The sequence below is a fragment of the Melopsittacus undulatus genome, chromosome 24 (genome assembly GCF_012275295.1).
Source record: "Melopsittacus undulatus isolate bMelUnd1 chromosome 24, bMelUnd1.mat.Z, whole genome shotgun sequence".
Classification (NCBI taxonomy): Eukaryota; Metazoa; Chordata; class Aves; order Psittaciformes; family Psittaculidae; genus Melopsittacus; species Melopsittacus undulatus.
The window spans coordinates 197715-214694 of NC_047550.1; the positions used below are offsets into that span (position 1 = coordinate 197715).

Sequence of the window (16980 nt, forward strand, 5' to 3'; positions counted from 1 at the left end):
CCATTGCCCCCATTGCCCCCATTGCCCCCATTGGCCCATTGCCCCCATTGCCCCCATTGCCCCCATTGGCCCATTGCCCCCATTGCCCCCATTGCCCCCCATTGAAAGCCATGTTCCTGGTCAAGGGGCTGCTGAGTGGGGGGGGAGGAGGGGGGGGTGGGGGAGGGGGGGGGGCTCCCCGGGGCCCTCGGCCCGATGCTGGGGGGGCTCCTGAGCGGGGGGGGCGGAGGCGGCGCCGGGGGGGCCATGAGGGTCCTGGGGGGAGTCATCAGTGCCATAAGGTGAGGATATGGGGGCAATGGGGTAATGGGGTAATGGGGTAATGGGAGTAATGGGGATATGGGGGTAATGGGGACATGGGGGTAATGGGGTAATGGGAGTAATGGGGTAATGGGGGTAATGGGGGTAATGGGGTAATGGGGACATGGGGTAATGGGGACATGGGGTAATGGGGGTAATGGAGTAATGGGGACATGGGGTAATGGGGACATGGGGGTAATGGGGTGATGGGGGTAATGGGGGTAATGGGGACATGGGGGCAATGGGGGTAATGGGGGGTAATGGGGTAATGGGGACATGGGGGTAATGGGGGTAATGGGGTAATGGGGACATGGGGTAATGGGGGTAATGGAGTAATGGGGACATGGGGTAATGGGGACATGGGGGTAATGGGGTGATGGGGGTAATGGGGGTAATGGGGACATGGGGGCAATGGGGGTAATGGGGACATGGGGTAATGGGGACATGGGGGTAATGGGGGTAATGGGGGTAATGGGGTAATGGGGACATGGGGGTAATGGGGGTAATGGGGACATGGGAGGCAATGGGGGACAATGGGGGGGGGTGTCCCCATCTCCCTCTGACCCCCCCGTGCCCCCAGTGAAGCAGCTGCTCAATACAACCCTGAGCCTCCCGTAAGTGACCCCTGACCCCCCCCCACTTTTCGGGTTCCCCCCCCACAATGGGGGGGGGGCATTGACCCCCCCATGACCCCTGACCCCCCCCCCGACCCCCCCCAGCCCCCCCGGACCCACATCTCCACAGTGGATGCCAATGAGAGTGAAGAGGTTCGGCAGTTCCGGAGGCTGTTCCTGCAGCTGGCAGGGGACGTGAGTGCCACCAGTACAGCCCAGTTCATCCCAGTTCATCCCAGTACAGCCCAGTACAGCCCCAGTGCAGCCCAGTTCATCCCAGTTCATCCCAGTGCATCCCAGTACAGCCCCAGTGCATCCCAGTGCAGCCCCAGTACAGCCCCAGTGCAGCCCAGTTCATCCCAGTACAGCCCATTGGATCCCATTGGATCCCCAGTGCAACCCAGTGCAGCCCCAGTGCATCCCAGTGCATCCCAGTACAGCCCAGTACAGCCCAGTGCAGCCCCAGTGCATCCCAGTGCAGCCCCAGTACAGCCCAGTGCAGCCCAGTGCATCCCAGTGCAGCCCAGTTCATCCCAGTACAGCCCAGTGCATCCCAGTGCATCCTATTGGATCCTATTGGATCCCCAGTGCAGCCCCAGTGCAGCCCAGTGCAGCCCAGTGCATCTCAGTGCATCCCATTGGATCCCCATTGCATCCTATTGGCTCCCCATTGCATCCCAGTGCAGCCCAGTGCATCCCAGTGCAGCCCCAGTGCATCCCAGTGTATCCCCATTGCATCCCTGTTGAAACCCATTGCATCCTATTGGATTCCCATTGCATCCCAGTACACCCCCCAGTGCATCCCAGTGCAGCCCAGTGCATCCCCAGTGCAGCCCAGTGCATACCTAGTGCATCCCATTACATCCTGTTGGGCCCTATTGGATCCCCGTTGTATCCTATTGGATCCTAATGGATCCCCATTGCTTCGTATTGGATCCCCATTGGATCCCATTGGATCCCTCCTGGAACCTATTGCATCCTATTAGTTCCTCTTGGATCCCCATTGTATCCCATAGCATCCCTGTTGAAACCCATCACATCCTATTGCATCCTATTGGATCCCTATTGGATCCCTATTGAATTCCCATTGCATCCCTGTTGGAAACCCATCACATCCCATTGGATCCTGTTGGAATCCTATTGAATCCCCATCACATCCCATTGAATCCTGGTGGATCCCTATTGAATCCCAACTGATCCCTGTTGAATCCCAGTAGATCCCTATTTGATCCCCATTGAGTTATATTGGATCCCTATTGAATTCCATTGGATCCCATTTGATCCCATTGGAATCCTATTGGATCCCTTTGGATCTCCCCCCAGGATCCCTATTGAAGCCCATTTGATCCCATTGGAATCCTATTGAATCCCTTTGGATCTCCCCCCCCCCCCCCCCGGGTTCCCCCCCATTGGATCCCATTGGATCCCATTGGATCCCATTTGAATCCTATTGGATCCCTTTGGATCTCCCCCCCGGTACCCCCCCTATTGCATCCCATTGGATCCCATTGGATCCCATTGACCCCCCTTCCCCCCCAGGACATGGAGGTCAGCCCCACTGAGCTCATGAACATCCTCAACAAGGTCGTGACCCGACGTAAGTGACCCCAAAGTGGGGGGGGGGCCCTTATGTGTGTGACCCCCCCTTTGACCCCCCTTTATGTGTATGTGACCCCCCTTTGACCCCCCCTTTATGTGTGTATGACCCCCACTTATATGTGACCCCATTTATATGTGACCCCCCCTTATATGTCCCCCCCTCTGCCATGTGGGACCCCAACCCCAGAGCAGCCACTGGAGAATCCCCATTGAGCAAACAGACACCAAAGAGGGGGGGGGTTCCCCATAACAACTGGGGGGACTCCCCCCAAAATCATCTCCCATTGCATCCCATTGCTTCCCATTGATTCCTATCGATTCCCATTGCATCCCATTGATTCCCATTGATTCCCATTGCTTGCTATTGATTCCCATTGCTTCCCATTGATTCCTACTGCATCCTATTGCTTCCCTTGGCATCCCATCAATCCCTTTGCCCCCTCTTGTCCCCACTGCCCATTACCTCCATTGCCCCATTGCCCCCCATTAACCCCATTACCCCCATTGCCTCCGTTGCCCCCATTACCCCCAATTCTCACCATTACCTCCTATTGCCCCCATTGCCCCCATTACCCCACTGCCCCACATTACCCCCATTACCCCCATTGCCCTCAATTGCCCCCATTACCCCATTCCCCCCATTACCCATTGCCTCCCATTACCCCCATTGCCTCCTATTGTCCCCATTACCCCCCACTGCCCTCCATTGCCCCCATTACCCCATTACCCCAATTACCTCATTACCCCCATTACCCCATTACCCCCATTACCTCATTACCCCATTACCCCATTACCCCCATTACCCCATCACCCCATTACCCCCATTATCCCATTACCCCCATTACCCCATTACCTCATTACCCCATTACCCCATTACCCCATTACCCCATTGTTCCCATTACCCCCATTACCCCCATTACCCCCATTACCCCATTACCCCATTACCCCCATTACCCATTACCCCCATTACCCCCATTACCCCCATTACCCATTACCCCCATTACCCCCATTGCCCCCATTACCCCATTACCCCATTACCCCCATTACCCATTACCCCCATTACCCCCATTACTCCCATTACCCATTACCCCCATTACCCCCATTGCCCCCATTACCCCATTACCCCATTACCCCCATTACCCATTACCACATTATACATTACCCATTACCCCCATTACCCATTACCCCATTACCCCATTACCCCCATTACCCCCATTACCCATTACCCCCATTACCCCATTACCCCCATTACCCCCATTACCCATTACCCCCATTACCCCATTACCCCATTACCCCCATTACCCCCATTACCCCATTACCCCCATTACCCCATCACCCCATTACCCCATTACCCCATCACCCCATTACCCCCATTACCCCCATTACCCCCATTACCCCATTACCCCATCACCCCATTACCCCATTACCCCATCACCCCCATTACCCCATCACCCCATTACCCCATCACCCCATTACCCCCATTACCCCATTACCCCATCACCCCATTACCCCATTACCCCATCACCCCATTACCCCATTACCCCCATTACCCCCATTACCCCATTACCCCCATTACCCCATCACCCCATTATCCCCATTACCCCCATTACCCATTACCCCCATTACCCCCATTACCCCCATTACCCCATTACCCCATTACCCCCATTACCCATTACCCCCATTACCCCCATTACCCCCATTACCCCATTACCCCCATTACCCCATTACCCCCATTACCCCCATCACCCCATTACCCCATTACCCCATTACCCCCATTACCCCATTACCCCCATTACCCCATTACCCCATTACCCCCATTACCCCATTACCCCATTACCCCCATTACCCCATTACCCCTCACCCCCTCTCCCCAGACCCTGACCTGAAGACAGACGGCTTCGGGCTGGACACGTGCCGCAGTATGGTGGCTGTGATGGATGTATCCTTATGGGGTGCGGGGGGGGGGACCCCATATGTGTGTGTGTGTATGTGCCCCCCCCGTGTGATCCTTGACCCCCCCAGAGCGACACCACCGGGAAACTGGGATTCGAGGAGTTCAAGTACCTATGGAATAACATCAAGAAGTGGCAGGTGGGGGGGCTGGGAGTGGGGGATGGGGTGATGGGTAATGGGGTGATGGGTAATGGGGTGATGGGGTAATGGGTAAGGGGGGTAATGGGGGTGATGGGGTAATGGGGGTGATGGGGTAATGGGGGTAATGGGGTGATGGGGTCAATGGGGTAATGGGGTGATGGGTAATGGGGTGATGGGGGGCAATGGAGTGATGGGGGTGATGGGGGTAAGGGGGTAATGGGGTGATGGGGTCAATGGGGTAATGGGGTAATGGGGTGATGGGTAATGGGGGTAATGGGGTAATGGGGTGATGGGTAATGGGGTGATGGGTAATGGGGTGATGGGGTAATGGGGTAATGAGGCAATGGAGGGCAATGGGGGTAATGGGAGGCAATGGAGGGCAGTGGGGGTAATGGGGTAATGGGAGGCAATGGAGGGCAGTGGGGGTAATGGGGGTAATGGGAGCAATGGAGGGCAATGGGGGTAATGGGAGTGGAGGGTAATGGGGGCAATGGGGGTAATGGGGTGATGGGGGTAATAGGGGCAATGGGAGGTAATGGGGGCAATGGGAGGCGATGGGGTAATGGGGGCAGTGGGGATAATGGGGGCAATGGGGGTGATGGGGCAATGGAGGTAATGGGCAGTGGGGACAAGAGGGGGCAACGGGGTTGATGGGATGCAATAGGAATGCAATGGGATGCCATAGGAATCAATGGGAGGCAAGGGGATACAATGGGTATCAATGGGATGCAATGGGAATCAATGGAATGCAATAGGAATCAATAGGAAGCAGTGGGATGCAATGGGAAGCAATGGGAATCAATGGAACACAATAGGAATCAATGGGATCAATGGGATACAATAGGAATCAATGGGATCAATGGGCCCCTGTGGGGTCAGCTGTAGGGGTTCATGTCCCATCCCCTCCCCCCCAGGGCATCTACAAGCAGTTCGACACTGACCGCTCGGGTACTATTGGGGTGCAGGAGCTGCCGGGGGCCTTTGAGGCTGCAGGTATGCGGGGGGGGGGACCCATATATGGGGTATTGAATGGGTGAGGTATGGGGGGGCATATATGGGGTATTGAATGGGTGATGTATGGGGGGGGCTATGGGGGTATTGAATGGGTGATATATGGGGGGGCATATATGGAGTATTGGATGGGTGATGTATGGGGGGGCATATATGGGGTATTGAATGGGTGATGTATGGGGGGGGCATGTATGGGGTATTGAATGGGTGATGTATGGGGGGGCATATATGGGGTATTGAATGGGTGATGTATGGGGGGGCATATATGGAGTATTGGATGGGTGATGTATGGGGGGGCATATATGGGGTATTGAAGGGGTGATGTATGGGGGGGGCAGGGCTATAGGAGCTATTGAAGGGGTGATGTATGGGGGGGGCCATGTATTGGCAGTGCCCAGGGGTAAATGGGGGGTTATATATGGGGGGGGTCCATGATATCTGTAGGGGGGAGTCCATGGTATCTATAGGGGGGTCCATGATATCTATAGGGGGGTCCATGATATCTATATGGGGGGGTCCATAGTATCTATCAGGGGGTCCATGATATCCATATGGGGGGGTCCATGATATCTATAGGGGGGGTCCATGATATCTATGGGGGGGCCCATGGTACCTATAGGGGGTGTCCCCATCCCATTGCCCCCCAGGTTTCCGGCTGCCCCCCCCGCTCTGGGGGGGTCCTCGGCCGTCGCTATGGGGACGAGGGAGGGAACCTGGACTTCGATAACTTCATCAGCTGCCTCGTGCGCCTGGATGCCATGTTCCGTAAGGGGGGGCCCGAAATGGGGGGACCCCAATAATGGGGGGACCCCAAAAATGGGGGACCCCAATATAATGGGGAGGGAATCCAATATAATGGGGGGGACCCCAAAAATGGGGGGACCCCAATATAATGGGGGGACCCCAATATAATGGGGAGGGACCCAATATAATGGGGAGGGACCCCAAAAATGGGGGACCCCAATATAATGGGAAGGGACCCCAAAAATGGGGGGACCCCAATATAAAGGGGGGGACCCCAATATAATGGTGAGGGACCCCAAAAATGGGGGGACCCCAATATAATGGGGTGGGGTCCCATGGATAAGGGGCACCCCAAGCCTGCATGGATAAGGGGCACCCCAAGCCTGAGAGCCCCCAAAGAAGGGGGCACCCCCCAAGTGTTAATGGGGGGGGACCCCCCCATAATGGGGTTATTGGGGTGTCCCCCCCTAATTTTGGGGTCCCCCTCCCCAGGTGCCTTCAAGTCCCTGGACCGGGATGGGAGTGGGCAGATCCGGGTCAGCCTCCAGGAGGTGGGTTTGGGATCCCTATGGAGCCCCCTATGGCCCCACTGGGATCCCTATAGGGGGATCCCTATAGGGGGTTCCCTATAGGGTGGCCCTGACCCCTATGGGGACACCCCCCCCCCATCCCCTTCTCTCCACAGTGGCTGCAGCTCACCATGTACTCCTGAGGAGCCCATGCTGGGGGGGGACAGAGCCCCCCATTATGTACCCCCCTTTATATACCCCCCTATAGACCCCCATAATATACCCCCATTATAAACCCCCATAATATACCCCCATAATATACCCCTATAATATACCCCCTTTTCATACCCTTATTATATACCCCCCATTCTGCCCCCCCCCGCACCCCTTTATTTGTACCCCCCCTATTAAAGCTCATCCAGCCCCACTTGGTGCCTTCCTGGTTTTGGGGTGGGGGGTTTAAAGGGTATAAGGGCTATGGGGGCTATAGGGGGTTATGGGTGCTATAGGGAGCTATATGGGGTTAGGGGCACTATAGGGAGCTATAATGGGTTATGGGTCCTGTAGGGAGCTATATGGGTTTATAAGTGCTATAAGGAGCTGTAATGGGTTAGGGGTCCTGTAGGGAGCTATAGGGGGTTATGGGTTCTATAGGGAGCTATAATGGGGTTTGGATCCTATAGGCAGCTATAATGTGTTAGGGGTCCTATAGGGAGCTATAGGGGTTATGGGTTCTATAGGGAGCTATAGGGGGTTATGGATTCTATAGGGAGCTCTAATGGGTTTTGGGTCCTATAGGCAGCTATAATGTGTTAGGGGTCCCATAGGCAGCTATAGGGCATTAAGGGTTCTATAGGGAGCTATAGGGGGTTATGGATTCTATAGGGAGCTCTAATGGGTTTTGTGTCCTATAGGCAGCTATAATGTGTTAGGGGTCCCATAGGCAGCTATAGGGGGTTAAGGGTTCTATAGGGTATTATGGGTCCTATAGGGAACTACAGAGGGGCAGACCGGCAGTGTGGGTCAGGGCAGTATGGGGGGGTTAGGCTCTAGGGGGATGTGGGGCTATAGGGAGCATTCCATAGGGAGTCTGAGGGGGCTGTGAGGCCCCTATAGCATCTCTATAGGGGATCTATGAGCTCTCCATAAGGGATCTATAGACCCCTATAGATCTATACATACCTATCTAGATCCCGATGGGATGTATAGAGATCTATAGGGGATCACATGCTCTCTATAGGGGATCTGGGGCACTGCCAGGTCCCTATAGGGAATTACAAGGTCTTGGGAATCCTGAGCTCTATAGGGGATCTGTGAGATCTCTATAGGGGTTCTATAAGGTCTCTATAGGGGCTCTATAAGGGATCATGAGCTCTCTAAAGGGGATCATGAGGTTTCTATAGGGGATCTACAAGGTCTCTATAGGGGATCTATAAGGTCTCTATAGGGGATCTACAAGGTCTCTATAGGGGATCTATAAGGTCTCTACAGGGGCTCTACAAGGTCTCCATAGGGTCTCTACAGGGGCTGTGGTCCCTGTTCTCCCATTGCCCCAGTGGGAGCCCCTGATCCCAATCCCATTCTCAATCCCAATCCTGATCCCATTCCTATTCCTGTTACTGTTCTCAATCCTGTTCCCAATCCCGTTCTCAATCCCAATCCTGTTCCCAATCCCCATCCCATTCCCAATTCCATCCCAATCCTGATCCTGATCCCGTTTCCAGGTCCAATCCCGTTCCCAGTCCCAGTCCCATTCCCAATCCCATCCCAATCCTGATCCTGTTCCCATTCCTGTTCCCAATCCCAATCCTGTTCCTGTTCCCATTCCCAATCCTGTTCCCAATCCCATTCCCAATCCTGATCCCGATCCCATTCCCGGTTCCCGTTCCCGTTCCTGTTCCCAATCCCATTCCCAATCCCGTTCTCAATCCCAATCCCATCCTGTTCCTGTTCTCAATCCCGATCCCTTTCCCAATCCCAATCCTGTTCCCAATCCTGATTCTGATCCTGTTCCCAATCCCATTCCATTCCCATTCCCGTTCCCATCCCCTCCCCCCATCCAATCCCGTTCCCAATCCCAATCCCGTTCCCGTTCCCAATCCCATCCCAATCCCAACCCCAATCCTGTTCCCAATCCCGTTCTCGTTCCCGATCTCATTCCCAATCCCATTCTCAATCCTGATGCCGTTCCCAATCCCAGTCCCATCCCGTTCCCAATCCCATCCCAATCCCATTCCCGTTCCAATCCCGTTCCCGATCCTGATCCCGTTCCAACCCCATCCCGTTCCCAATCCCGATCCCATCCCATCCCGTTCCCATCCCATTCCCGTGTCCCGTGTCCCCCCCCGCTCCCCCCCCCCCGGTTCTGTGCCCCGCCCCCATTCCGTTCCCGTTCCCGTTCCCAGCCATGGCGGCGCCCCCAGGGCGCAGGGACAGGCTCCGGACGGCACGCTGGGGGGGGGGGGGGGGCTCCGGGGCTGGGGGCGCTGCTGGAGCTGCTGCTGGGGGTGGTGGGGGGGCTGCGACGGCGCCTGCGCAGAGGGCAACGGGAATGGGATCGGGAATGGGATAGGGAACAACGGGAATGGGATCGGGAACAACGGAATGGGACCGGGAATGGGACCCTGAACAACGGGAATCCGATCGGGAACAACGGGAATGCGGAACGGGAAATCGATCGGAACATCGGGAATGCGATCGGGAATATCGGGAATGTGATCGGGAATATCGGGAATCCGATCGGGAATACCGGGAAACGGGACCGGGAGCACCGGGAGCAAAGGGAACGGGAGCACCGGGAACGGGAACACCGGGAATGGGATCGGGACGCGGACAGCGAGAGGCACGTCCGGGAATTCCTCAAATGGGGTGAGTGGGGAATGGGATAAGGGGGATCCGGGAATGGGATAAGGGGGATCCGGGAATGGGATAAGGGGGATACGGGAATGGGATAAGGGGGGAACAGGAATGGGATGAGGGGGGGTCAAGGAATGGGATAAGGGGGGTCCAGGAACGGGATAAGGGGGAACCAGGAATGGGAGAAGGGGGGTCAAGGAACGGGATAAGGGGGATACAGGATCGGGATAAGGGGGATCCGGGAACGGGATAAGGGGGGTCCGGGAACGGGATAAGGGGGATACAGGAATGGGATAAGGGGGATATAGGAATGGGATAAGGGGGATACAGGATCGGGATAAGGGGGGAACCAAGAACGGGATAAGGGGGGGGGGGTTAGGAATGGAATAAGGGGGGTCCAGGACAGGGATAAGGGGGGTGGGATCCAGGAGGGGGGTCCCGATCCCCTCCCCCCCCATTAATCCCTATGGATCGGGGGGGGCTCCATGTCCATGGGGGGGCCGCGGATCAGCTCCTTATGTGGGCACAACGGGACCGTCCCCCCCCCCCGGGCAGCGATCGTGGCACGGCCATAAATGGGCTGAGGGAGAGCGGCTGCCCCCCCCGCACCCCCCATGGCCCTATAGGGGATCCCATTGGATCCTATGGGGGTTGTGTCCCCCCCGTTGCCCCATAGGGGATCCCCATTGGTTCCTATGGGGTTGTGTCCCCCCCCATTGCCCTATAGGGGATCCCCATTGGTTCCTATGGGGGTTGTGCCACCCCCATGGCCCTATAGGGGATCCTATTGGATCCTATGGGGGTTGTGCCCCCCCCATTGCCCTATAGGGGATCCCATTGGTTCCTATGGGGGTTGTGTCCCCCCCATTGCCCTATAGGGGATCCCCATTGGCTCCTATGGGGGCAGTGCCCCCCCCATTGCCCCATAGGGGATCCCCATGGGGCCCTATGGGGGTTGTGCCCCCCCCATTGCCCTATAGGGGATCCCCATTGGGCCCTATGGGGGTTCTGCCCCCCCCATTGCCCTATAGGGGATCCCCATTGGTTCCTATGGGGGCTGTGTCCCCCCATTGCCCTATAGGGGATCCTCATTGGATCCTATGGGGGTTGTCCCCCCTCCATTGCCCCATAGGGGATCCCATTGGTTTCTATGGGGCTTGTGCCCCCCCCCATTGCCCTATAGGGGATCCCCATTGGTTCCTATGGTGGTTGTGCGCCGCCCATTGCCCTATAGGGGATCCCATTGGATCCTATGGGGTTTGTGTCCCCCCCATAGCCCCATATGGGATCCCCATTGTCTCCTACGGGGCTGACCCCCTGACCTCCCCCCATTGCCCCATAGGGGATCCCCATTGTCTCCTATGGGGCTGACCCCCCCTGACCTCCCCCCATTGCCCCATAGTGGATCCCCATTGTCTCCTATGGGGCTGTGCCCCCCCTGACCCCACCCCCATTGCCCCATATGGGATCCCCATTGTCTCCTATGGGGCTGACCCCCTGACCCCCCCCCCATTGCCCCATATGGGATCCCCATTGTCTCCTATGGGGCTGACCCCCTGCCCCCCCCCCATAGCCCCATATGGGATCCCCATTGGTTCCTATGGGGCTGACCCCCCCATAGCCCCATATGGGATCCCCATTGGTTCCTATGGGGCTGACCCCCCCCCCGACCCCCCCCCCCCCCCCCATTGCCCCATAGGGGATCCCCATTGGATCCTATGGAGGTTGTGTCCCCCCCATTGCCCCATATGGGATCCCCATTGTCTCCTATGGGGCTGACCCCCTGAGCTCCCCCCATTGCCCCATATGGGATCCCCATTTTTCCCTATGGGGCTGACCCCTCCTGACCCCCCCCCCCATTGCCCCATAGGGGATCCCCATTGTCTCCTATGGGGGCTGACCCCCCATTGCCCCCTATGGGATCCCCATTGTCTCCTATGGGGCTGACCCCCCCATTGCCCCCTATGGGATCCCCATTGTCTCCTATGGGGCTGACCCCCCCCATAGCCCCATATGGGATCCCCATTGTCTCCTATGGGGCTGACCCCCCCCCCATTGCCCCATATGGGATCCCCATTGTCTCCTATGGGGCTGACCTCCCCCCATTGCCCCATAGCGGAGCCTTGGGCCGCTCAGCTGCAGGAGCTGCAGCTGCAGAGATCTGACTTCGAGATCTTGAAGGTGATTGGACGAGGGGCGTTCAGCGAGGTGAGGGGGCGGGGCTAACGGAGGGCGGGGTCAACGGGAGGGGAGGGGCTAACGGGAGGGGCTTGGTTGGATCGCGGGGGCGTGGCTAACGGGAAGGGGCGGGGCTAAGGGAAGAAGCTGGGTTAACGGGAGGGGGCGGGGGTTAACAGGGGGCGGGGCTAACGGGAGGGGCGGGACTAACGGAGGGGGCTGGGCTAACAGGAGGGGGCGGGGCTAAAGGAAGGGGGCGGGGCTAACGGAATGGGACTAAAGGCAGGGGGCGGGGCTAACGGGAGGGGCGGAGTTAAGGGGAGGGGGCGGGGCTAAGCGGGACGGGGCGGGGTTAACTAAAGGGGGCGTGGTTAAGGGTAGGAACTGGAGCTAATTGGATGGCTGCGGTTAAGGGAGGGGCAGTTAAGGGGCGGGGCCGATGTTAAGGGGCGGGGTTAAGGTGAGGGGCGGGGTTATTGGAGGGGGCGGGGTTAATGACGGTGGGCGGGGTTATGGGGTCACGTGGCTGACCCCGTGCTGACCCCAGGTGGCCGTGGTGAAGATGAAGGAATCGGGAGAGGTTTTTGCCATGAAGATAATGAACAAACGAGACCTGGTGCAGAGGGGGGAGGTGCGAGACAGCATCCCATAATAACCTGTACCCCATACATCCCATAATAACCTGTACCCCATACATCCCATAATAACCTGTACCCCATACATCCCATAATAACCTGTACACCATACATCCCATAATAACCTGTACAACATACATCCCATAATAACCTGTACCCCATACATCCCATAATAACCTGTACCCCATACATCCCATAATAACCTGTACACCATACATCCCATAATAACCTGTACCCCATACATCCCATAATAACCTGTACCCCATACATCCCATAATAACCTGTACCCCATACATCCCATAATAACCTGTACCCCATACATCCCATAATAACCTGTACACCATACCCCATATCCCATAATAACCTCTACACCATATCCCATAATAACCTGTACCCGATACATCCCATAATAACCTGTACCCCATACATCCCATAATAACCTGTACAACATACATCCCATAATAACCTGTACCCCATACATCCCATAATAACCTGTACAACATACATCCCATAATAACCTGTACACCATACATCCCATAATAACCTGTACAACATACATCCCATAATAACCTGTACCCCATACATCCCATAATAACCTGTACAACATACATCCCATAATAACCTGTACCCCATACATCCCATAATAACCTGTACACCATACATCCCATAATAACCTGTACCCCATACATCCCATAATAACCTATACACCATACATCCCATAATAACCTGTACAACATACATCCCATAATAACCTGTACCCCATACATCCCATAATAACCTATACACCATACATCCCATAATAACCTGTACACCATACATCCCATAATAACCTGTACAACATACATCCCATATCCCATAATAACCTGTACCCCATACATCCCATATCCCATAATAACCTGTACACCATACATCCCATAATAACCTGTACCCCATACATCCCATAATAACCTGTACCCCATACCCCATATCCCATAATAACCTGTACACCATACATCCCATAATAACCTGTACCCCATACCCCATATCCCATAATAACCTGTACACCATACATCCCATATCCCATAATAACCTGTACACCATACATCCCATAATAACCTGTAACCCATACATCCCATATCCCATAATAACCTGTACACCATATCCCATATCCCATAATAACCTGTACACCATACATCCCATACCCCATATCCCATATCCCATACCCCATATCCCATATCCCATACCCCATATCCCATATCCCATATCCCATATCCCATACCCCATACCCCATACCCCATATCCCATATCCCATACCCCATATCCCATATCCCATATCCCATACCCCATATCCCATACCCCATATCCCATATCCCATACCCCATATCCCATACCCCATATCCCATATCCCATATCCCATATCCCATACCCCATATCCCATATCCCATACCCCATATCCCATATCCATATCCCATACCCCATACCCATATCCCATACCCCATATCCATACCCCATATCCCATATCCCATATCCCATACCCCATATCCCATACCCCATACCCCATATCCCATATCCCATACCCCATATCCCATATCCCATATCCCATATCCCATACCCCATACCCCATACCCCATATCCCATATCCCATACCCCATATCCCATATCCCATATCCCATACCCCATATCCCATACCCCATATCCCATATCCCATACCCCATACCCCATATCCCATATCCCATATCCCATATCCCATACCCCATACCCCATATCCCATACCCCATACCCCATACCCCATATCCCATATCCCATATCCAGGTCTCCTGTTTCCGGGAGGAACGGGATGTTCTGGTCCATGGGGACAGACGCTGGATCACTCGGCTGCACTTTGCCTTCCAGGACCCCCAGTGTCTGGTGAGGGACAGACCCTATGGAATAACCCTATGGAATAACCCCTATGGGAATAGATCCCTATGGAATAACCCCTATGGGAATAGATCCCTATGGAATAACCCCTATAGGAACAGATCCCTATGGAACAGAGCCCTATGGGAAAAGATCCCTATGGAATAACCCCTATGGGAACAGATCCCTATGGAATAACCCCTATGGGAACAGACCCTATGGAATAACCCCTATGGGAACAGATCCCTATGGAATAACCCTATGGAATAGATCCCTATGGAATAACCCTATGGGAACAGATCCCTATGGAATAACCCTATGGGAACAGGCCCTATGGAATAGCTCCTATGGGAACAGATCCCTATGGAATAACCCTATAGAAACAGATCCCTATGGAATAACCCTATGGGAACAGATCCTGTGGAATAACCCCTATGGGAACAGAGCCCTATGGAATAACCCTATGGGAACAGATCCCTATGGAATAACCCTATGGGAATAGATCCCTATGGAAGAACCCCTATGGGAACAGAGCCCTATGGAATAACCCTATAGGAACAGAGCCCTATGGAATAACCCCTATGGGAACACATCCCTATGGTCACAGTGCCCCATAGGGACACCCCTATGGGGACACACCCCCTATGTCCCCACATCCCCCTCTCGTTTGTCCCATGCCCCCATCCATATCCATGTCCCCATCCCTTCTCATCCTTATCCCATCCCTGTATCCTTGTGCATCCTTTATCCATGTCCCTATCCCATATCCATGACCCCATCCCATAACCACATCTCTATCCTATATCCACATTCCCATCCCATATCCACGTCCCCATCCCATCTCCTCCTCCCTATCCCATGCCCATGTCCTTGTGCCATCATCTCCCCCCCCACATCCCATATCCCTGTCCCGTATCCCTGTCCTGTATCCCTGTATCCTGTATCCCATATCCCTGTATCCTGTATTCCTGTACTCCTGTATCCCATATGCCTGTATCCGATATCCCTGTATCCCATATCCCTGTATCTGCATATCCCTGTATCCCTGTATCCCGTACCCCTGTATCCCATATCCCATATACTTGTATCCTGTATGCCTGTATCCCATATCCCTGTATCCTGTATTCTTGTACTCCTGTATCCCATATGCCTGTATCCCTGTATCCCATATCCCATATCCCTGTATCCGGTATCCCTGTATCCCCATATCCCTGTATCCCTGTATCCTGTACCCCTGTATCCCATATCCCTGTATCCCATCTCCCATATACTTGTATCCTGTATGCCTGTATCCCATATCCCTGTATCCCTGTATCCCCATATCCCCATATCCCATATCCCTGTATCCCTGTATCCCATATCCCTGTATCCCCATATCCCTGCTTCTCCTGATATCCCATATCCCTGTATCCCTGTATCCCATATCCCTGTATCCCATATCCCCCTTATTCCCTGTGTCCCATATCCCTGTATCCCTGTATCCCATATCCCATATCCCATATCCCATACCCTATACCCTGTATCCCATCTCCTGTATCCCTATCTATCCCTGTGTATCCCGGTGTTATTCCCGGTCTCATTCCCGGTCTCATTCCCGTTGTTCCCATTGTCATTCCCGATGTCATTCCCATGTTCCCAGTTCCTGGTCATGGAATACTGTGTGGGTGGTGACCTCCTGACCCTGCTCTCCAAGTTCGGGGACTGTCTCCCCCTGCCCCTGGTTCGGTTCTACCTGGCGGAGCTGGTGCTGGCCATAGACAGCGTGCACCGGCTGGGATACGTGCACCGGTGCGGCCGCCAGGGGGCGCTATGGGGATCTATGGGGAGCTATGGGGTCTATGGGGATCTATGGGGCTGTATGGCCATAGACAGCGTGCACCGGATGGGATACGTGCACCGGTGCGGCCGCTGGGGGCGCTATGGGGCTGTATAGGGTGCTATAGGGTGCTATGGGGATCTATGGGGCTGTATGGGGATCTATGGGGATCTATGGGGCTGTATGGCCATAGACAGCGTGCACCGCATGGGATACGTGCACCGGTGCGGACGGCAGGGGGGCGCTATGGGATCTATGGGGTCTATGGGGATCTATGGGGATCTATGGGGTCTATGGGGCTGTATGGCCATAGACAGCGTGCACCGCATGGGATACGTGCACCGGTGGGGGTGCTATGGGGATCTGTGGGGTGCTATGGGCTGATATGGGGTGTTATGGGGTGAAATAGGGTGAAATGGAGTGTTATGGGGTGATATGGGGTGTTATGGGGTGCTGTGAGGTGTTATGGGGACATGGGGTGCTATGGGGTGCTATGGGGTGTTATGAGTGTTATGGGGTGATATGGGGCGCTATAGGGCACTATGGGGATAAGGGGGATATGGGAGGTATGGAGGGTATGGGGATACGGGGGATATGGAGGGTAGGGGGGGTATGGGGAGTGTAGGGGATATGGGGGATATGGGGATATTGGGAGCTATGAGGGCTATGGGGGTTATGGGGTCTATGGGGTCTATGGGGTGACAAAGGCCCCTCCCCCCCAGGGACATCAAACCCGACAACATCCT

At 55.1% G+C, this 16980-nt stretch overlaps 2 protein-coding genes across 2 annotated transcripts in view; both read left to right on the forward strand.

Annotated features, from left to right (window-relative positions):
* The first annotated feature begins 95 nt into the window (after positions 1 to 95).
* On the forward strand, positions 96 to 7192 carry LOC117437616 (calpain small subunit 1-like). Its single transcript, XM_034072147.1, is given in 12 exon segments — positions 96 to 161; positions 163 to 281; positions 881 to 914; positions 1020 to 1109; positions 2454 to 2511; positions 4388 to 4452; positions 4536 to 4604; positions 5522 to 5600; positions 6266 to 6291; positions 6293 to 6383; positions 6855 to 6913; positions 7048 to 7192. Coding segments are annotated over 12 exon segments (768 nt in total). The 5' UTR covers positions 96 to 110; the 3' UTR covers positions 7075 to 7192.
* Positions 7193 to 7425: 233 nt separating this feature from the next.
* Positions 7426 to 16980, forward strand: part of LOC117437599 (serine/threonine-protein kinase 38-like) — a 9798-nt gene continuing 243 nt past the window's right edge. The window contains exons 1-6 of the mRNA XM_034072109.1: positions 7426 to 7434; positions 9277 to 9739; positions 11844 to 11935; positions 12453 to 12536; positions 14332 to 14427; positions 16058 to 16206. Coding sequence (XP_033928000.1) covers positions 7426 to 7434; positions 9277 to 9739; positions 11844 to 11935; positions 12453 to 12536; positions 14332 to 14427; positions 16058 to 16206 — 893 coding nt within the window. The remainder of the gene's footprint in view (positions 7435 to 9276; positions 9740 to 11843; positions 11936 to 12452; positions 12537 to 14331; positions 14428 to 16057; positions 16207 to 16980) is intronic.